The following is a 20,871-nucleotide window of genomic DNA, read 5'->3' as shown; positions in this document are numbered from 1 at the left end:
GTTTCGCACTGACCGTCCGAAGGTTTATTGTTGTCCCGGAGGCCCATTGCCAACCACGACCATCATCGGTTGTCGTAAAACCATCGATTTAGTGATTAAATTGGCCTGACGATCTGAATCAACGACGATTTAAGTCTATGGCAATCTGAGTCAATGGGTAATCGACATGAGCCCAACGATTAAATAGACCTGTCGTCAGTTATAGTTCAAGCTCGATGATCCAAGTCAACGAATAATCGGCACAAGCTCGAGGCTAAGTCCGATTAGGACCCAGGCCATGAGTAAGTCTAGGTCCAACATCATAAACATTTTCAAACTCCCTAGGTGTAATATATCATGGATGAAATTTAAATTCTACTGCAAGAAAGTCTGTATTATTTCTTATCATCACATTATAGTTCGGGACATAAATCTAAATTTTAAAAGTAAGGAAATACATCCACAAAAAATATTTAATCAAACGATAGAAAATGTTTCCGTTCTTTTATATGTTTTATATGATTTATTATTAAATCAAGAGGCTGTCTCACAAAAATTGATAACTTATAAAATTACGTAGCTACCCTTTTAATGTGTAATGCTCGATTGATTTTGATTTTTTTTAGCATGTCGATTTACGAGTTACCCTTAAGGGATAAGACTTGGTTGTTGTTGTTGTAGCCTGTCAATTTCAAATTTAAATCTTGAATCAATTGAATGAACTTGACATATTTGATAATATTCAGTTACAATTTTATAATTGCTACAATATAAACTTGACATATTTAATAATATTCATGTTATAGTAGTTACGATTTCGTAATTATTATAACACAGACTTGACATGCTCAATAACATTCATATTGTAACAGTTATAAAATCATAATTCATAGTTACTATAACTTGAACTTATTATGTTTACATAATTGATTGATAATTTTAAGATTTAAATTTGAAATTGATTTATCAAAAAATTAAAATCGACTGAATAGTATATTTGGTAATTTAGGTCTTTTTCTTACGATCTGATTAATTCTGAAGATGATCGATCTGATTCAATATGAAAATTTTTCATCGACCATTAGGGGTGAGCAGTACCCGCCCGGCCCGCTAAACCCGCCCGCCACCCGCATCCGGAACCCGCCAACCCGCAGGTTTAAAAAAAATTAAAAATAAAAATGGATAGAAAATTGACAAACCCGCTTGTACACGGGCGGGTTTCGAGTTTTAATTTTAAAATCTGACTAAACCCGACCCGTCCGCCTATTTATATACAAATAATAAAATATATGTATACATATATTAAAAATGATTTGTTTAATATAATAGATAAGGACAAAAAAGAGATTATGATGGGAATCTCCATGGAGGATGTTAACTTGTTAAGCAATATGAAGAAATTGTAGATGGTAAACTTTAATTTGGTTTCTTTGGTTAGTTTTATTTATTCTCATAACCATTTGTGAGACTGAAACTTAAACATTATTATCTTCTTTTCTGTTTTCATTCTTCAGGCACATTGAAAGAAAATGGCAAGCATTGTCTTGATGATTAAAAGTCTCGTACTTTCCTATTTGTAAGTGGTGTCATTCAAATTAAATCTTGTGTCCTATTAATCTATTATATAACAAACTTTGATTTATCTACTTGTAGGCCAAAGAGTGCTGCATTTTAGATTTTTTGCTCCAACTTGGATAATTCCTAATTACCTGGACTTGGACTTTGGTGTTGAATTATGAATTATCCTTGTTTTTTTGTGTGGCCATGAGATGCTTCCTATTTTGATATGAACATTGTTGATTAGTTATAAAACTGTGGATTGTATTTTAGACTCTTTTGTAGACGCTTATTATATCAATTATCATCCGTAAAATTCATTTTTTTACATTCGATAACCCGCCAATCCGCCCGCCCGCCGGCACCCGCCACCCGCCGAATTTGATGCGAAAAAAAATCGAGTTGGGTTTAAATTTTATTAATCCGCCAATGGTGGGTCGGGTGGGAAAATCGTACGAACCCGTCCGACCCGCCCGCTTGCTCAGCCCTATCGACCATTAAGATAAATTTGAAAAGCATGGATGTCCATAGTCTGACGATCCAACGTCACTCACTTTAAAGCACCATGGATGTTCGATATTGTCCAATAAGAATCTCAAACCCTCATTGTATGTGTAATCTTATATTATTTACTATCACATTGTGCCCCGAGGGCATCAAATTTCCTTTTGATAAATTTTAATAAGGTGGGGCACTCATTCAAGAAAAAAAATGAAATTTATTATCTCAATGATCTTATATAATCGATCCTATTTCTGCAAGGTGGAAAGTGGAATCTACTACTCTTCTACAAAAGGTGAAATTCATCCAGCGGTTATATACGGTCGATCTCACGATTATCTATGAGGAGATAAATCGAAAATTGTATTTCGATCCAAAATGTGAAAAGCTAAACGGTCAAAAAATTATAATTGATCACGAAGTGATAAATTGAAAAATTACAATTGATTTTGTCAGGTCCTTATCTTATTTTAAAGTTTATTTTATTGTAAAGCAACTCACAGACAGATAAATTCGTGCAAAATGGATATTATAACACACGAGCGGATTACGCACCTTTTGGTAAAACGCGACTATCACGTGCATATTGCGTGAGATCAGCCTAGTCGGAGGCTGCCTGTCGTCCAGACGGTGGTTCGGCGTCCGCCGGGAGCCGCCGGGGCGGCTTCGATGTACATGGCGAGTGCTGCGAACAAAGCCGATCGACGTTGTCGATGATCATAATGGGTTTCGCTAAGCATCCATGTCAGGTACTATGCACGTCTTTGTCTTGGTAGTGCAATTAGCAAAGAATATGGATGGATTTTCTCATAGTTTTCTCTTCTCTTGATCTCTGCTTGCGATGTTCTTTTTATTATTATTATTATTCGACATTCTAGGGATTTTTCGATATCCGATTGCTGCAACAGAAGACGGACGATTTTAGAGATGATCGAGGCACTTTTTCGCTTTCGTATTGGGAAGATTTCGATGGTTGCATTGAATTCTTAGTTCTGTCATTAAAAATCGCCTTTTGCTAATTAGTCAATACTGAATATAATTCCTGGACAGCTACATGAGTATCTTCCACACCTGTCGAGTTTATTTTTGGGTTCAGTTCATCCGTGAACGATGAAATCTGCATATGTAGAGTTCATTTTGGGGGCAGTCTTTACTCTTTGTAATCCGTTTCTTTTCATTGAACTTATTGATTATAGAAACTATATGAACGATGTACACAAGAAAGGATTAACAAATTATACAAGAATAGGAGCAAAACATCTGTGAAGGGGACCTCAAAAAAAGTTGAAGGGTCAATTTCCAGTTGTAGATTCGCCGAGAATCAATCTCAGGCACTGAATATGTGATGACACCAAGATCCCAGCTAGATCATGCAGCTTGTGAAAATTGATACTAGGATAAAAGAGAGGAGATAATAAGATACTGAGGGAGCTTAAGAAACGGAAGGGAAAAGAATAAGCAACAATCTATGTTTCTATATTTCATTTCCAGAGTGAGGCTATTTCATGATTTTGTTGAAGGTGATGTGGGTATGTCAATTATCAGACAGACTTCTTTACTTGCTTGACACAAGTTGGTGGATATCAGTATAGCCATCTTTCTGTCAAAGTAGAGTGGCTCATCATGGTCTTTTTCACCTAGTAGTCAGTATGCTGATGACCTTAGAGGGTATTTATAAGTTACAAACAGATATCCAGCAATCTGATTGATCCCTCTTGTTTACCATGCATTAGCTGTTTGTGTAGGTTGCTCTCTCCACCTCGTAAATCTTAGGATATCCCACTCTTTTGAATTTGGGTCCTAAGAGATCCTTACCATATTCTCAGTGACAACTTGAGTATGGCTTGCTCTAGTTACACATCAGTTGTATAACATGCACCTATTCATCAACTCATTCATACCCAACTAAGTTACTAGAATGGATATGGCACATTCACAGCAGAAGCAACAGAAATTTAATCATGTGACTCTACCTTTGGGGGAGAGTCTTTAAGTATGACCAGGCATCCCGAAGAGCCCTTTTGTTAATGACTTGGAACATATCTGACATGATATCAGCTTTCAGAAATTGATTTTGGGATGGAACATACTGAAGCCCCCGGACATGAGCATCTCGCTTTGTGCAAATATTTAAACCTTCCACAGCCATGGAAATATTGTAACTACTCACATATGACATTATTATTAAGCATCCTTGCATAAACTTGTTTATTATCATAGCCCATAGTAGGTAATAATTTAAATTTTAAAATACAAACTTTTTGTAACCATAAGTTTACACCAAGGGTTAATTTACTTTCTTTTCTTTTTATGACATCTATACTAGATGAACTTCCGAATTTTATCCATTTGAAAATTTTATTTTACATGTTATTTGTTTAGTGGTAATAAATTAATAACTTGAGTAATGGAAATGTGCTTTAGAAATTAAAACATTTATGTTAAACAGAACTAACGCAAAATCTATGAGATGTAACTTTAGGAACTATATGAAAAACTAAGTTTTAAATATCTTTGATTGATCATTAGGTAAAGGCGTTTTGGAGCTTTATGTGATTGTCATATGCATCTCAGATTTAAAATTTAATCAACATTATTTTATGTATGAGATTGTTGTGCAGAAGAAACAACACAAAAAGTTAATACATGAGAGAGAGAGAGAGAGAGAGCCATGGTGTTCCCATAGCTTGTTTTGATCTATCTAGTCAATTTTGCTGCAATCTTTATAGTTGGCTCACACTATTTTGGCTGATGTTGTATGTGATTAAGTATTTGTTTGACTTTTAGTTTAGGTTTCTGAAACATACTTGCATTGATCTTTATTCCAATTTGTCTGATTCACTAGACTGTTCTATTCTTCTTAAAAAAAAACTTCTGGTGTTATTTCATTTGGCTTTTCCAGCCCGCAGTAGAAAGTAGAAACTCATGTACTATGGACAGTATTACTTAGATTATACTTCCAAGAATAATCTTGCTTATATTTTGGAAAGGGTAAAGTGACCAACTATGCTGGTGCTCTTTTTTTCTTGTTTCTTCACATTTCTATCAATTTGCCAACATAACTGCTAGAGATTTGAATTGGAAAATAATGCCACGGGAAGAAACTAAACAATTCAAAATCTACCTGACATGAATCCTCAGGACAAATTTGCTATACAACAGTACGATAGAGTTATAGAACACATTTTACACACACAAAACAAAAACAAAAAAAAATCTCCTCTAGAGCACCTGGACTTGTTCAATATGAAATGAATCAAACTCAAAAGGACACACCCACTGAGCTCCGGGCATAGTGCCTCCCACGCCGGCGGCGAAAACTGAACTTTGCTTCGCCTGATGCAAGGAAGCCCTCGGTCTCAGGACCAAGAATACACTCCGGTGGTGGTGTAGGGTAACGTATACGGTCGTGACAGTAAGAGTATGTTATACGCTTCTTTCGGAACTTCTCCATTAACATCCTTTGATCTGCTGACATGGTGATGCCATTGTAGACATCATCGTTGCCCATGCAGATTGGTTTATGGTCACTAGGATTTGCAGCACAGCCATGGAGCACAAGGTCAGCAAATTCAGCTGTGTAAGGAGCAAATTTGTAGTTGACCTTGTAACGACCTCCAGATGTGGCCCAGGTGGACCCATCCCATATGGTGGCATAGAGGGACATGGGCTTCGCTGGGTAATCCCCACCCATGGTTTGGCTCTTCACCAACTCCCTTATAGGAATGTTGTCTATGTAGAATCTGTATGAAGAACAGAGTGAAATTGATTACTTAGATTTGTAAATCTGCAAACAGTAGACGCATTAAGCTCATTTCAATATAAGAGTGTGACTGTCCTTTTACTCTATAGTGTTAATGCAAATTTGCTCTAGGAGTTAAAGGGGAGTTTGATAAGATCAGAAACAGCATGCAATTTTTAGGGTCCATGGAGTTAATATGAATGTGTGTATTATTAAATGACAAGTAGGACCCAGATTCCTCAACTTTGATTCCAGAAATTAATCTAAGCATGGATGCCCTATTCTCTAGTTATTTTTCTCTTTTCTTGCATAAGAAAGCAAGGTTAAGGACAGTTTTGAGGAACTAAGCAGCTACAATATTGCTTGTAAGTGGTAAAGCTAACTTATAAAGTATTGACTTTCCTATATAAATAGAAACTAAAAGATAAAGCAGAGGAACATCTATGCAAGAAAAGAAAGAAAAAGGAATTACTTTAGGAAAAATTTTAATATTAGATACTCAATTTATCAAGCAGAGTGGTTAAAGTATGAATTTGGCCTTACATGATCCTTTCACTGCTCCAGAGGATGGAGTACTGATGGTAGTCCTCTGTGGGATCAAACCAGAGTTCATATCTCTCTTCCCTTCCAGTACCTATGCTTCCGTTCCCATAAACATTGGTCTGAACTCTCCATTCCCTCCCTCTTATGTTCCCTAGGAATTCGAAGTCCAATTCATCGTGTGTCTTCTCAAATATATCTCCATTTGACATCTGCATGTAATTCAGAAGCATTTTGGCACACTGAAACTTCAATGATATGATGGATGTATGATAAACTTGTAGTAATAGAACTTGTTTTACTAGAGACAAGCTGTTGTGAGTTCGGTAACGAGGCATGGATGTTCAACTAAGAAGAATTTGGGCAAGGGTAAACTTTGTTATATTTCTAGGATAAGATGATAGGACAACAGAAATCAAGGAAGAAGATAGGGTACACAGATCAATGTGACAAACAAACAGAGAAATGAATTAAATTCTTTCTTCGAGAAATAGTGGCATACCCTATTCTTCAAGAAATAGAACAGGACCTTTATTTCATAGAAAAATAACATAGCTTCTTTTTTTTTTTTTTTTTGGGAAAGACATCACTTTTTCAGTGGAAAGAATCACGAGCTTTATTAGGGGGGTAGCACATACATAGAAGGCCACGACAACTCCTGCAGCATAATCTGAAGGTAATTTGATGGAAGCACTGAAGAATCCATGGAGATAAAGATCTTGCGACGCGAATCCAGCACCTAAAGCAACCATTAACTGTTCAGCTTCAAAATCTGTGCATCTTGAAAGTAATAAGAAAAATAAAAGAAACTAATGAGGCAGAGGCAGGAATATAAAGGAAGAATAAGCAGCAAGCACCAGTTCGCTGGTCTAGAGAGATGTGAACATTTCTTCCATCGCCATGAAGCATTAGGTTGGAGTCTCCAAATAGCTGTGTGTAGCCTTCCTCAAAGGAGAGGGTGGTGAGCTTGGGCAGCTCTGGGAGACCACTAGTTGCATTGCAAATGTACAGTGCTGAACCAAGCAAGAGGATGGGGAGGAAGAGTGATGTCCAAGAAGAAGAAGAAGCCATCTTCCTTTAGCTGTCACTGCTTGTTTCAGTAGGTAATCTCATTAAATAGGCAACTCCCTTTCTCTTATGTTTCTTGAGAGGGTTGGAAAAGGAAGGCCTAGGTGTAGGAAGATGAGCACAAGAGCTGGGATTTTATTGGAAGCTGAGAGAAGGAGAGAAAGAAGGGTTAATTTATTGGAGATGTGATCAAAATCCTTTATCTTTTTTAATTGTTTGAATATTTTGTCACATTCACATGACTCGATGGAGCTCATAGAATGGAATCTTTGTTAGCTAAGCTGTAGCTATAAGAATTGAATGCATGAATTAAAGAAGAGGTACTATGATTTATGTAAGGTTGCACTAATTGAGCTTTCTCAGTGTGGAAATACCGGTTAATGATAACTGATGCTCAGCCAGCCCTTGGATATGTCACATATCTGACAACTTGCTCTTTGTTTCAAGTTTTCTCTTGTGTCCCTGTTGCTGATGCAACCCAACCACCCATCCTAATCTTATCAGATGATTCAGATTCAGCAAGTGCCAGCAAATTGCCTTGAACATCAGTAAGTTCCAACAACAATGTGCCACTCTGCTACCAGAAAGCAATGATGAACCAAAAAGGAAGAATCATTATGTTGCACAATCCAATCCAAAGGTATGAATACAACATACTTCTTTATTGCACAAGTCCATCAATAATTACCGGTTCCATCTATATATTTGTAAGTTATACAAGCTGCAGTATCTAACAGAAAAGCTATTTATTTCTGGTGTCAGACACGTAGCAGTTGGGCGACATGGATGCCCTGCGTCCATTAGAATGACGTGGCGACGGGGCCCACGTCAGCAGAACTAGCCGTTCTGTGGCTTCTCTGTCACTGATAACCTTCTATTTAATCTATTCTTTATTCACTTTTTTTCCTGTCTACTAATTTGTTCTTCTCAAAATGCCAGTCGCATCAACTTCTTCAGTTGAAGAAGCACATGGATTGTATGCATATAGTCGTTGGGATCAGAGGAGAAAATCAAGGTACAGTTCAGGGTGAAATATTATTGTCGAAGTGATTTATCTCAAATGGTAAGTACGAAGACATGCGTTTCGAGTTTCAGGTTCGAATCCTTTTAGTAACATGTACCTGTTGACTGAGATGTTGTTTTGACAGTAGGCTCTTATCAATATAATGGTACTGTGCCTCCAAAAAATCTCTTAAGGAGTTTTTTGACTATGGGATCGTTTCAGCGGTAGGGTCAGTCACTACAAAAGTTTACCAAGACAGTTTTAAGAGGGCAAGAATTCGAATCTTGACGAAGCTGAGCAATATCTTCCTTCGTCGTGATCCACTGTAGTTTCTTGATTTAATTCCATAGATGATCGTGGGACTGACCATGTGTAGGGTCATTGGGGTGATGAATTCCATCTTTTTTACAGAAGAAAAGGGTGAAAATATTATTTTACCTGCTAGATTTTTTTTCCCATTGTATATTAAAGTAGTTGTCCGTTAAAATTGACAGGGCCAAGATTTGCAGGGGCGGGGGCTGGACCCGTGACACCACCACCTTCTATGTAATCTGTATCTGTTCCAGGTACGCCAATAGATTTGGTTCAAATCTTATCCATGCATACATTTTACATATACTACATCCATGCACAATATAGGGGCTTGTTTTGATAAATTAAAAAATCAGGGGTGTATGTGTTATGACAGTCTGCCTGTTCAGTGTTCGCGAATATGCCTCAGCCAAATGCCAAACTACTGTTTAGATATCCTTCTAATACGCATTGGGACCATGCACTGAATGCTTTGATGTTGGATGATAAATATACATAAAACCTTAGATGGTGGCCACCACGAGCTTTGACTTGTTGCTGCATGGCCAGCCAAGCGTGTGGCCCCACCTGCGCACCCTATCGCATTCATGCCTTGTCGTCCTCCTCAAGCCATGCATACTTGCCCTGGCCAGTGGATTAATTAGGAGGCTAAATTAAATCGCTAGTTCCGGGGAGGGAATATGGGAAAGAGGGTGGAGGTAGGTCGTTTTCTGTGTTAATTAATAATGCATAGCTGTGGGCTGAGAAAACAACTGTCAAATACAACTGTACGCCATTGCTCAGCACGCAAAGGTGCTTGCCTGTGCCCCCCTCAGTTTTCTCTTTTTTGTTTGTAGGTTTGTGTACCCCTTTTGGCTTTTGTTCAGGCCTGGCTTCTCAAATAAGCCGGTTCAGCATTGGTTCAACTGGAATTTCACCACACAACCACACTGAGTTGGCCTTAGGTTTTTTGGGTTAGCTGAGCTTCTCTAGGATGGCTTTGGAAGTATTGATGTGTTCATGATATATTGTGGTCAAGAGTGGATCACTCTCTATAGCTGTGGTAGAGTGATAAAGCATTTAGAGGAACAATAAGAGTAGCAGAGTTCAAATCTCAAATAAGACGAATATTTTAGAAGTTGACTTATGAGTGTGCATAATACAGGAACTAGGAGAAGACCTTCTATCTCTAGGATTAGTTGGGCGAAGTCCAAACACTTGATTATCAAACGAGTCAAATTGAGTCTCACATTGAGTGTGGGTCTGTATGTGGGTGTCATCGCCTGAGTGCAAATCAAGTTGTGTTCACCTTGTCATAAGATCAAGCTTGGCATTGCTCAAAGGTTGAGTAGGACTTGGTATTGAACTGAGTCCAGCTTAATGTTTTATTTTATAAATTAGTGTTACTAATTATAAATATTAAATATTCAACAATATTCAAAAATATCAAATGTAATGATTTTGATTTTTAAAGCTTTTAATTAATTTAAGCCATTTCCAAAATAACAACATTATTACTTTTTTTTTTTTAAAAAACAGATCTAATAGGACCTAGCCATGCTGGACCTAACTTAGCTCTAGCTGACTCAAGCTTGGGTTGGGCAAGACCCTAACTTAATTATGTCTAGCACAACTTGAATTGGTGAGAGTCAAGCCCAACTTAACATGACTTCTCATGTGCGGCCATGTGCTCGGGTTGTACCTGACCCAAGTATGACCCCATACTTCAGCAAAAAATGGAATCCGCCATCCTAATGGTCTCACATGATCGGCCCAACGACCATCTGTGAGGAGGTAAATCGAGAAACTGCAGATTGCTACTACGGGAGAGGGCATTATCTCGGCTTCGTCGAAATTTGACTCTTGCCCACTTCAATAAGTCTGTCTCATAATAACCAACTCAATCCCATGCTCTACTTATATCATTTTGGATTTGATTCAGTATTAATCATTCAGAAAATCTAATTCAATCATAGTCTATCTATTTATCCATTTGGATTGTGATTTATTTTTCAACTTAATTCTTTGAACCAATCTTATGTTTAACTCATGTAGCCTATTTTCTTTTTTAAAACGTGCCTTAAAATTTTTAAATTATCAAAAATACCCTTTGACCTTTCTCCCCCTATTCTCTAACACCGTCACTTGACAAAAAAAAAAAAAAAGGGTGATATTACAAACACAGAGTATATTTACTGCATTATTGTTTCATTATATGAATTAAGATTCTTGTGATAATTGGAGAAACTGTTTGAGATTTTAATAGGATTGTAATGCACTAGGCGACACTTTGCAAAGTGTTAAACGACAAAGGCCAAAAATGAAATTTTGCTTCCTGAAAAACACTGATATTGAGACTGAGTGCTGTGGTTAAGGCTCCATGGGGCCCTTATTCCTTGGGAGTCAGTATGGTACGGGGGGACAAGTAGGTAGTGTGGCACTGTGGGACTCGCAGATCACATGCCTTGGCCTGGCCAAAGTGTACATTACATTGAAGAAATTAAGAGGGGTCTCTCTGTTAATAATTTCCTTTTGATTTCATAAATAAATGAGAAACCATAGGAATTGCTCTGACCGGTGTTTGATTATAGGAATATGTGCCCCCTTCTGTATTTTATTTTGATAATTTTTAATCGTTCATGGAAAGTGATTAAGGGCATCTCCAATGCAACATTTGGAGAGGTTTGTAAACCTATAAAGTTGAATAAAAAAGTTCTAATCATTGTGTAGGTTTGTAGTTTAAGGGCAGTAGTGAAAACTCAAAATTGTTTTTTTCTCTCAAAAGTAACAATGTGGAGAAAATAATAAATTTTTATGCATTTGATGTAGTATATTGGGAACTATAAAAAAAGGTTCATTTAGAACTCTATTCAAGATGTCCTAAGGCAGAGGAGTGCGCAATTCAATGTTATGCTGGGCTTAAAAAGAGTATTTCTTTTGTTTTTTTAAAAAATAATTTGTACACCCAAAATGACAGATGGTTCGCTACTTTCCACCTCACCTTTTTGACCTTTACGCCATATTTTGCTTTAATATTGAGAAAAAAGAGAAAGCCATGTATTTGTTTAACATTGTAGAAGATTTGTTGCTAAGAATGGTAGTATTTTTTACACTGAAGATGTTTGATCTTCCTTTAGAATTTTTTTTTTTACAGAAATACCAAATATTCTCTTGAAAATAGTTAGAAACCAATGCATGAACACTTGAAAAGGATTTGTCAAACAAACACTTGCTTTATATATTCATGCACTGTCTCGCACTGTTCACTTCTATGTCTACCTTGCTTTTGTAATTTGCTGCTCGTGACTCGTCTTCTTCTCAGTCCATGACTGCGCATGCTTAGCTTGATTCAATTAAATTCTATTCTTTTTGTGGACTCAATGACGTTCGGTTCTTGAGTATTCAATCAGTGGCGTGGCTTATGAGTTGTATAGCTTAGGAGTCATGTGATTGTTTGACCACCACCTCTCTGTTTTGAACTGAACTTGGGGATAAGCATCATCTTTTCTTATTTTCTGGACCAAACAAAAAAAGACTCATCCACTCAAATTTTAGATGGAAAAGTTGATTGATATTTTCATTTACATCTTGTTTAGCTCAGAGGTTAGAGGCTTAGAGCATCATATTGGTTTAAAGAAATCATTCCTCCTTTGCATCTTTTCATTTTTCATATATTCTCTCTTTTTTTAAATTTATCATTTTACAAATTATTGCCTTGCTTTTTCCCCATATAATAAAGTAGGTGAGGAATCAGTAATTTCTTGTGCTTTCCAACTATTGTTTTCAGCAATAATGGAGGTTTGATTTCCATCCAAAAAAAGAATTCACTGGATCGAATAATTGAGCTCCACCACACCAAGCAAGTTCAATCTCTATATCTGTAAAGAAGCTGGGTATGTTCATTGCTCCAAAAAGTAGATTCTTGTTGCTCTGGCAGAACTTAAAATTATTTTTCTCTCTTTCTTAAAGCAATGCAAACAATATGAAATTCCCTGATGATTCCTTCTCAAATTATTCTCATGGAGAATTATAGATCAAGTTCTGAAGTGTACATTTGATTAGTTGTTTGATAAGTCATAATTGTTTAAGGTATTTGTTGATCAGTCTTGTCCTCTCACTCAGTGGATAAGAGAGGTAAATCATGGTACTGAGCGAGCTCCTAAGTAAGAGGAACTAATTCCCCAAGGACATGCACCCATGGAGATTCGAACCTTGCTCCATTATTACAAATCTACCACTCGAGTACCAACCCGGCTACGCCCATGGGGGCAAGTACATACCTAATCAAGAGAATACATTAGGTTGTTTCCCTTCTAGTTGTAATAGAGAATACTAATTCTAGTACAATGAGTATGAGTAGATTGTAATTGTAACCTAAGTTCATGCCACCACCCTTTTGGAGACTTTCAAGTGTACTTGGAAGAAAAACCACCTATTGGGTCCAGCCCAATTTGAATGGATCCAAATTGAATTAGGTTGAATTAAGACTTGATTGGGTCATTGTGCTCTAGAATTTTTATTTTCAATCCCCAACATCTCCTTCCATGTGATTCTCTACAATTAGTCAATCAATAGTCCTCCCATATTCTCAGCTACTAGCTCTTTTCTAGTACAGGGTTTAAAGTTTAAACCATCACCAAAACTCATCACAGCTTACTATTGCTATTGTGTATGTAAGTGGAGCAGATGAACCTATATTAAATATGAAGAATGGTTCTTCAAAGATTACTGAGAGCTAAAAGAAAAATCAAAACCTTATTGATCAACTGTAGTTACTGAATTTGATCTCCCATTAATTTGGCTCAAAACTTGCATCTTTCATTCTCAATTTTGCAGCCATGTCTGCCCTTCCATTGACCATGTGTTTTGTAAGCTTGGGAGCTGAGGAACTCACTCCAGCAGTAACTGCAGGAGAAGATTCTCTATTGTTCCTATTGAGATCGCTTCTCGGACACATCACCAGTCACGCAACACCAGAGTTGACCATGTGAGGAGGAGGAGAAGACGGTGATCTCCAGACCCTGCAAGTACCACCACGGTGAGAAGGAAGGTCAAGGGTGCCCTGGCTCGACCCCTCCGACGCTCAAGTCAATCACCGGAAGAAAGATAGTTTAATTGAAAGAGTGTGATGAAGATGTAAGTATGCATCTATATGCGTATCTGTGTTTGCATAGGAAGGAGGTTATATAGACGAGAGTGAAAAAGTCATAGGCATGTCTAATCTTTAATTAAGGAGAATATTCGCGCGTCGAGATTTTGTCAGAAGATATATCCCATCAGGGTGTGGAAAATGTCTCATTATTGTCATAATAGCATGAAGTCACATCATTCAGCATCATACTGTGATAATAGTGGGTAGGTTATCATGTCGCATAATTACTCATAACTTCTTGGCAGTGATTTGACTAAATGATAAAGACAGGAAGGGTAATCGGTCTGATATGGGGTCAGGCGAGACTAGCCAGTGGAGAAGTTGGCCTTGAGTAGGGCTGAGCAGGGATCGGGCATGGCCGAGTGGAGTCCTGGCACGACCTTAATATAAATGTAGTGTTCTCGACGAGTCGGGAGCTAGGGCTCTTGCTCTTGGCACTGTGCTCGGGGGCTATGGTTGTGTCAGCTGAGTTGGGGTTCGAACTGGGAGTCGAGCTCTCGAGCGAATTGGGTGAGTGGCCGAGTAGGGCTCTCAAGTGGTGGATGAGTGGCCGAGTCAGACTCCCGAGTGAGCCGAGTGAGTGGCCGAGTCGGGCTCCCGAGTGGGCCGAGTGAGTGGCCGAGTCGGGCTCCCGAGTGGGCTGAATGCAAGGTCAAGTCAACCTTCTATCCGACGTGTCTCAGGCTTAGACTGGTCTTTGCGGGCCGGGTCATAACACCCATAACATCTGTGAATTGGGCGCGCAGGAGTTCTATGATTCACTGGTTCTGCTGCTTCTTTTGCTTGTACTAACTGCAGTTGAGTTCATGTTTGATTGCTTACTCCAATGAATTCTAATAAACAAAGCTGTTTTATTTCTTTATTTAGACCACCTTAAGTTGCTGCACTAACATTCACTGAAAGAAAACTCTTTCATTATTCAGAATTATATTATCCAACAAATGGAACTCCTCTCAGGAATAATTCATTCAAGAAACCTCAGAAAGAAATCTGTATTATAAGCAGACCCAAATCATTTGTGCAGTTATTCATTTACTGAACATTACCATTAGAATTTGGAGGAAAAGCACATACCAAATACTGGTTCTTGTTCTTCAGTTACTTCTGGTACAAAAACAAGTAAGGGCACCATCTTGGCAGAGGTTGGATGAGGGAAATGGTAAACTTGTGTTATATATATTCTTGAATCAATCTAAATGTGGTAAATTGTTACTGTCTTGGATTTGGTTTTTGCAAGATAACAAGATATCAGAATGAGCCATCCTCTCTTGCATGATTGCAGTAATAGTTTTTTGACCTTTCTCCAGATCCATGCGGTTGGTTAATCTGCAAATGCTAAGTGTTTTTCAAATTGGAGTGGGCAGAGGAGTCATGTCCAAAGCTGCAGATGGATAATTCTTTAAAAAGAAAGATTAGCTTTTGCAGAAGTAAGATTAGTTTTTCATGTGCAACATCTCCTTCCATGTGATTCTCTACAATTAGTCAATCAATAGTCCTCCCATATTCTCAGCTACTAGCTCTTTTCTAGTACAGGGTTTAAAGTTTAAACCATCACCAAAACTCATCACAGCTTACTATTGCTATTGTGTATGTAAGTGGAGCAGATGAACCTATATTAAATATGAAGAATGGATCTTCAAAGATTACTGAGAGCTAAAAGTAAAATCAAAACCTTATTGATCAACTGTAATTACTGAATTTGATCTCCCATTAATTTGGCTCAAAACTTGCATCTTCCATTGACCTTGGCACGATCAAGACCCTCACCTCAATTTTGCAGCCATGGCTGCCCTTCCATTGACCATGTGTTTTGTAGGCTTGGGAGCTGAGGAACTCACTCCAGCAGTAACTGCAGGAGAAAATTCTCTGAGTTCTATGATTCACTGGTTCTGCTGCTTCTTTTGCTTGTACTAACTGCAGTTGAGTTCATGTTTGATTGCTTACTCCAATGAATTCAAAGAAACAAAGCCTGTTTTTTTTTCTTTATTTAGACCACCTTAAGTTGCTGCACTAACATTTACTGAAAGAAAACTCTTACATTATTCAGAATTATATTATCCAACAAATGGAACTCCTCTCAGGAATAATTCATACAAGAAACCTCAGAAAGAAATCTGTATTATAAGCAGACCCAAATCATTTGTGCAGTTATTCATTTACTGAACATTAGCATTAGAATTTGGAGGAAAAACACATACCAAATACTGGTTCTTGTTCTTCAGTTACTTCTGGTACAAAAACAAGTAAGGGCACCATCTTGGCAGAGGTTGGATGAGGGAAATGGTAAACTTGTGTTATATATATTCTTGAATCAATCTAAATGTGGTAAATTGTTACTGTCTTGGATTTGGTTTTTGCAAGATAAATGATATCAGAATGAGCCATCCTCTCTTGCATGATTGCATTAATAGTTGTTTGACCTTTCTCCAGATCCATGCAGTTGGTTAATCTGCAAATGCTAAGTGTTTTTCACATTGCTGTGGGCAGAGGAGTCATGTCCAAAGCTGCAGATGGATAATTCTTTAAAAAGAAAGATTAGCTTTTGCAGAAATAAGATAGTTTTTCATGTGCAACTTGTTACTATGCAGTAGAATTTTGATGTGTGGTCAAGTAAGTTTGAAATTAGATCATTGTTATATTTGATGTATGTGTCTAAGTGTATAGAGACATAGAAGAACACACGTGTTCACGAACTTTGACAGAAGACGTAAGTGAACGAGAAAGATGGCACGGGAAAGGAGCCGACGGGTTCGGTGCATCCGAGATACAAGGAACTGCGAAAGAGTATTTCGGTGGAGCGAGAAGGATGCATGGGAGTGAACCGAAAGGGCTTGATGCATCTGAGGGACAAGAATCTAGAAGAAAGGCTACACAAAACGACCAAAGCATAACAGAGGAGGAATATTATTGACATGAGGTTGACCATTTTAGGCATCTGGAACTGTTCCAAGTGCTCGGATTCAACAGGCTCCAGGCGCTCAGATCTATTCCAGACGCTCTAAGATCCAGGTGCTCAGATCCATTTCGGGCGCTCAGATACCCATTTCAGGTTAGCACAAGTCGTTGTCGAGACGAATCAGGATGGAATCTACATCAGCGGAATCCATGCTCCCGGATTGTTTCTAAGCGCTCAGAACGCAAGGAGTCATCCAGAGCTATTAGCGGACCGTTGTCAAAGTGGATTGGGTTTGACGAATCTAACTGCTCAAAGGACTTCCAAGTGCTCGAAAGTGTCACGTCGGTACAACGATCAAATAAAAAAATTATTTTAAGTTGTGTTATTCATAGTCTTTAACTAACAACTTGAGGGTTATAACTAAGTAAACTATGTACTTCCTATTCTTTTTATGTTATATTTCTGTTTTAATTTTAATTAGTATGACTTTGCTAAAATGTTAGCCAAAGAAAAAAAATTAACTTTTATGGTAAGTTATTATTCACCTCTCTCCTTTAATAATCCATGAACTGTTTCCGCTGCACCAACACAAAACACAATTATGAGAGTTATTCTGATTCGATTTATTTATCTAAAAATGAAAACCAGAAGGTTTCTTTTTTTCAAGAATAAATTGTGGTCACTGATGCTTATTGCAAGCCAGTGGCAGGATAGAAGTAGATTCTTACTTTGCTTCTTTATCTAGTTGCTTCGATGCATTGAGATGGAGACATTAAGGACTACGTAATTATTATTTTTATATAATTCAAGTATTTGAACTTCGCTATTACGAAGAGAGATAAATTTTCTCCTAATTTATCTATCGAATAAATTTAAAATATAATTTATACACACTCAATTTAAAATTTTAACTTTGATTTTATTTTATTCCCCTGCCACATTTGTGAGTGGTAATTAACTTTTTCACTTGTATATTATTTGTGTATTTTGAAAAGGAATTTTGGCGCAATAGTAAAGTTGTTGTCATGTAATCTAAAAATTATAGACTCGATCGAAGTTTCGAAAATAATTTCTTATAAAGTAGGATAAAATTACATACAATATATTCTTTCTCAAAATTTCATATTGACAAGAATTTTGTGCACTAGACTGTTCTATTTTTTTATATATTATGTGTAAATATTCACTTGTATATATCTTTAATTTTTATGTGGTATCCTAATTTGATTTGAAGATTCGAATATATAAATAATTTTGACTTAAACTTATTTCAGAATAAAATTCAAATTCGATTTGATTTGAATAGTTCAAATCTTAATTTGAGCAAAATTGATTTATTGTTTGTAATGAATAAAACTAACTTAAGTTCAATTCGAATTATTCAAATATTAATTTGAATATATTTAAATTAAAATTATATAATTAAAAATTTTTAAGTCGTCTTTAGGCTTCAAGCAAGTAGCTTAACTAACCAAAACCAAAATGCCGCTTGTTGAAGATTCAAAAACAAAAGTAAATTCTTGATAAATTCGATGAACACAAAGAACACCAACTCAATCTCTCGCCTTTTATTAACATTTTTTTAATAAAAAAAAACCAAAAATAAATAAATAAATAAATAAATAATATTTCAAGATCATCAGTAAACCCTGGGAAGGGCGACGGAGACGCTGACGGCGAACGCAAAGAGCAGCATGAAGAGTCCGGTGAAGTTGATGACCCGCGACTCCGCCCCCGGCGCCGTGTCCATCTGCACCAGCCCCGTCTCCGCCGTGCACACCGTCATCAGAAACACCACCAGCCCCGCCGACTTGTGCACCGGCACCAGCAGCGCCCTCGTCACCGCCGGCGCCCCCGGAAACCAGAAGTTCACGAACCCGAACACCCACTGCGCCGCACCGCCGCCGTCCCCGTCAATCCCGTGCATAAATTTCACAGAACGAGTTCGTATTCGATTACCTGCAGCCCAAACAGGCAGATGGTGAGCATGCCCAGCCAGGAGTGCAAGCTGACCATGTCGGGGAGGGTGGCGGCGTCGTGGAACTTGAAGGCGGCGTAGACCCCCAGAATCCCGAGGCCGAGCGCGATCAGGTGGAGGAGAAGGTGGACAGACTTCTGCAGCAGCTTGTCCGCCGGCACTGTCTTGTACGCCATTATAGCTGCTCAATCCATTAAACCAATCCTCTCAAATTCCGATGCAAAAACAGAGCAGAGCAGAGTAGAGCAGAGCGGCGGGAGCTGTACCTTCGCCGATGATGAGAATGAAGCCCAAGGACATCACCAGAGGATGCACCTGTCGATTTATAGCAACAAGTAAAGATCGTGTCGCATTGATTCTACGATAGTTTGAGGGGTAATTGGGTCTGTACGTTGAAAATGAGGTTGGGGTCGTCGGAGTGGAGGCGGGCGGCGCCGCCACGGAAGTGGAGGACCCAGACGAGGATGAGGATGAAGAAGACGAGGGCGAAGACGTGGGCGACGTGGGTGATGTGGGCTGCGGCCGCCAGGTACCCAGGCTGCACCGTCGTCAGGGCCATTTCGACTGGTGCCGTCGTCTCCGGCGACCGACTGACCGACCGACGGCGATGTTGCACCCGTTGGCCGTAGCCGGTGGCGTTGTTTGGGTATTTGTAGAGATTCAGAATGGGAATTGCGTGGAGAGAAGTGGCCGCCGGAGTTGGGTTTGGTATCAAATTGATGAATGAATGCTTTGTTTGCCGTCGAGGGAGGAGAGGAATCAAAGCAACGCATCTCTGGTTTCTGTTCCTCCCTCGATTAGAACTTCAGTTACTGTTTAGATTTGGAGGGTAGATGAATCAAACTAATCTCTGGTTTATGTTCCTCCCGAGGCAATGGTGCAACGGTAGGACATCCGGATTGTGACCCAGGGATTCGCGGTTCGATCCCCATCCAAATGGAGAACGCAATCAAAGGATGCTGGGCATCTGGATTGGCCGCCGTATGCGCTTCCCGATTTACCCTGGTGGTCGGTGGGAAACTTCCGTGGGACCGGACCGACCACCCCCAGGGATTGAGTCCATAAGACTGATTGAGATTTATCATTTTTTTGTTTATATTTGAACAATGAGTGACGCTTGAGCACTACGTTAGAAGTAATCTCACTTTCTGAGTTTACTTGGTGCATGAAATATGAGGTTAGATCATACATCCAAAGATTAGTTAGTAGTCAACCACTATATAGAGTGTGGTCTTGGTAGAGTTGTCTTCTTTTTAATTGAGTTGGTTACTACGGGGTAGATTTACTGTAGTGAGCAAGGGTTGAATTTCGGTAAAATCGAGGCAATGTCCTCCTCGTAGTGACCAACTGCAGCTTCTCGATTTACCTCCTCACAGATGGTCGTGGGGTGGGACCGATCGTGTGGGGCCGCTGGGGTAGCAGATTCCACCTTTTGCTGCAGTGGTCCCTGTAGTGTCAGTTAGCTATACTGACAGATCTTCATGCCTTCCATTGGCGAGAAGAATACAATGTCGTTGCCCTAACACTCTGGATTTCAAATATGATACAACAATGACACTTCTGCTGCAATCAGATTCTGTTTAATTTATTGCTTCATCAAATTGCTATTATGCTTATTCACTATAAAAGTCGATAAAACTATATCTTGAATGCATGAATCTATTTTGTATTCATACAAATTAGAATACTAAGCTTTAGATTTATGCTTCCATCAACTTAAACATATATGTGTGCAGCTTGTTAATATTTATGAATAAAGATTAATGAAAGTTGTTCGTGAACATTATAATGTTCACGAACGAAGTTTATGAATTATATTTTTTAATAAAATTTTTATCAATATGATAAATAAATAAATAAACTAAGAAACAAATTTGTAATATTAAGCTCACAAACTAATTAAATAAGTTGTAATATATAAAAGTTTCAAACAACAAATAAACTTAAATTAAGAGCACAATAACTTCCAAATTGTATTACAAGCAATTTTCTTCTAAAATTACATCTTAAGTGATACCAAGTCTTATTATGTGTTATTGAATTATACATATCGTCAAATTGTATTGTATGTGCTACTAAAGTTATATCTTAGGTGCTATTGAGTTGTATCTTATGTGTTATCAAATTTTATTATGAGTATTGACAACCTTTTGCAAAGCAAGGT

The 20,871-nt window shown here is 38.1% G+C and overlaps 2 protein-coding genes across 2 annotated transcripts; both read right to left on the bottom strand.

The window, feature by feature from the left end:
- Positions 1 to 5,109: 5,109 nt before the first annotated feature.
- LOC141845142 (putative xyloglucan endotransglucosylase/hydrolase protein 28) lies at positions 5,110 to 7,513 on the bottom strand. Its single transcript, XM_074733191.1, has 4 exons — positions 7,177 to 7,513; positions 6,958 to 7,058; positions 6,323 to 6,531; positions 5,110 to 5,780 (listed from the first exon to the last, which is right to left on the bottom strand). Exons 1-4 carry the CDS (start codon positions 7,388 to 7,390, stop codon positions 5,300 to 5,302), a joined length of 1,005 nt encoding a protein of 334 aa, XP_074589292.1. The 5' UTR covers positions 7,391 to 7,513; the 3' UTR covers positions 5,110 to 5,299.
- Positions 7,514 to 18,368: 10,855 nt separating this feature from the next.
- On the bottom strand, positions 18,369 to 19,266 carry LOC141844681 (putative ascorbate-specific transmembrane electron transporter 2). Its single transcript, XM_074732681.1, has 4 exons — positions 19,099 to 19,266; positions 18,974 to 19,022; positions 18,689 to 18,888; positions 18,369 to 18,617 (listed from the first exon to the last, which is right to left on the bottom strand). Exons 1-4 carry the CDS (start codon positions 19,264 to 19,266, stop codon positions 18,369 to 18,371), a joined length of 666 nt encoding a protein of 221 aa, XP_074588782.1.
- Positions 19,267 to 20,871: the final 1,605 nt, after the last annotated feature.

Source organism: Curcuma longa, chromosome 14 (assembly GCF_044706935.1).
Source record: "Curcuma longa cultivar G26 ecotype Majalengka, Jawa Barat chromosome 14, ITB_CL_G26_1.1, whole genome shotgun sequence".
Lineage (NCBI taxonomy): Eukaryota > Viridiplantae > Streptophyta > Magnoliopsida > Zingiberales > Zingiberaceae > Curcuma > Curcuma longa.
Note: the sequence above shows the minus strand (reverse complement) of the source record. Positions and strands in the feature narration are given on the sequence as shown.

Bases quoted from the DNA above. Each gene is read 5' to 3' on its own strand.
- LOC141845142 (XM_074733191.1), bottom strand. From the start codon at position 7,390: ATGGCTTCTTCTTCTTCTTGGACATCACTCTTCCTCCCCATCCTCTTG. The intron at 6,532-6,957 runs GTATGTGCTACC...AATTACATGCAG, and splicing joins GAGTTGTCGTGGCCTTCTAT to ATGTCAAATGGAGATATATT. The intron at 5,781-6,322 runs GTAAGGCCAAAT...TTCTTCATACAG, and splicing joins TGGAGCAGTGAAAGGATCAT to ATTCTACATAGACAACATTC.
- LOC141844681 (XM_074732681.1), bottom strand. From the start codon at position 19,266: ATGGCCCTGACGACGGTGCAGCCTGGGTACCTGGCGGCCGCAGCCCAC. The intron at 19,023-19,098 runs GTACAGACCCAA...ATAAATCGACAG, and splicing joins ACCCCAACCTCATTTTCAAC to GTGCATCCTCTGGTGATGTC. The intron at 18,889-18,973 runs GTACAGCTCCCG...TGGATTGAGCAG, and splicing joins CATTCTCATCATCGGCGAAG to CTATAATGGCGTACAAGACA.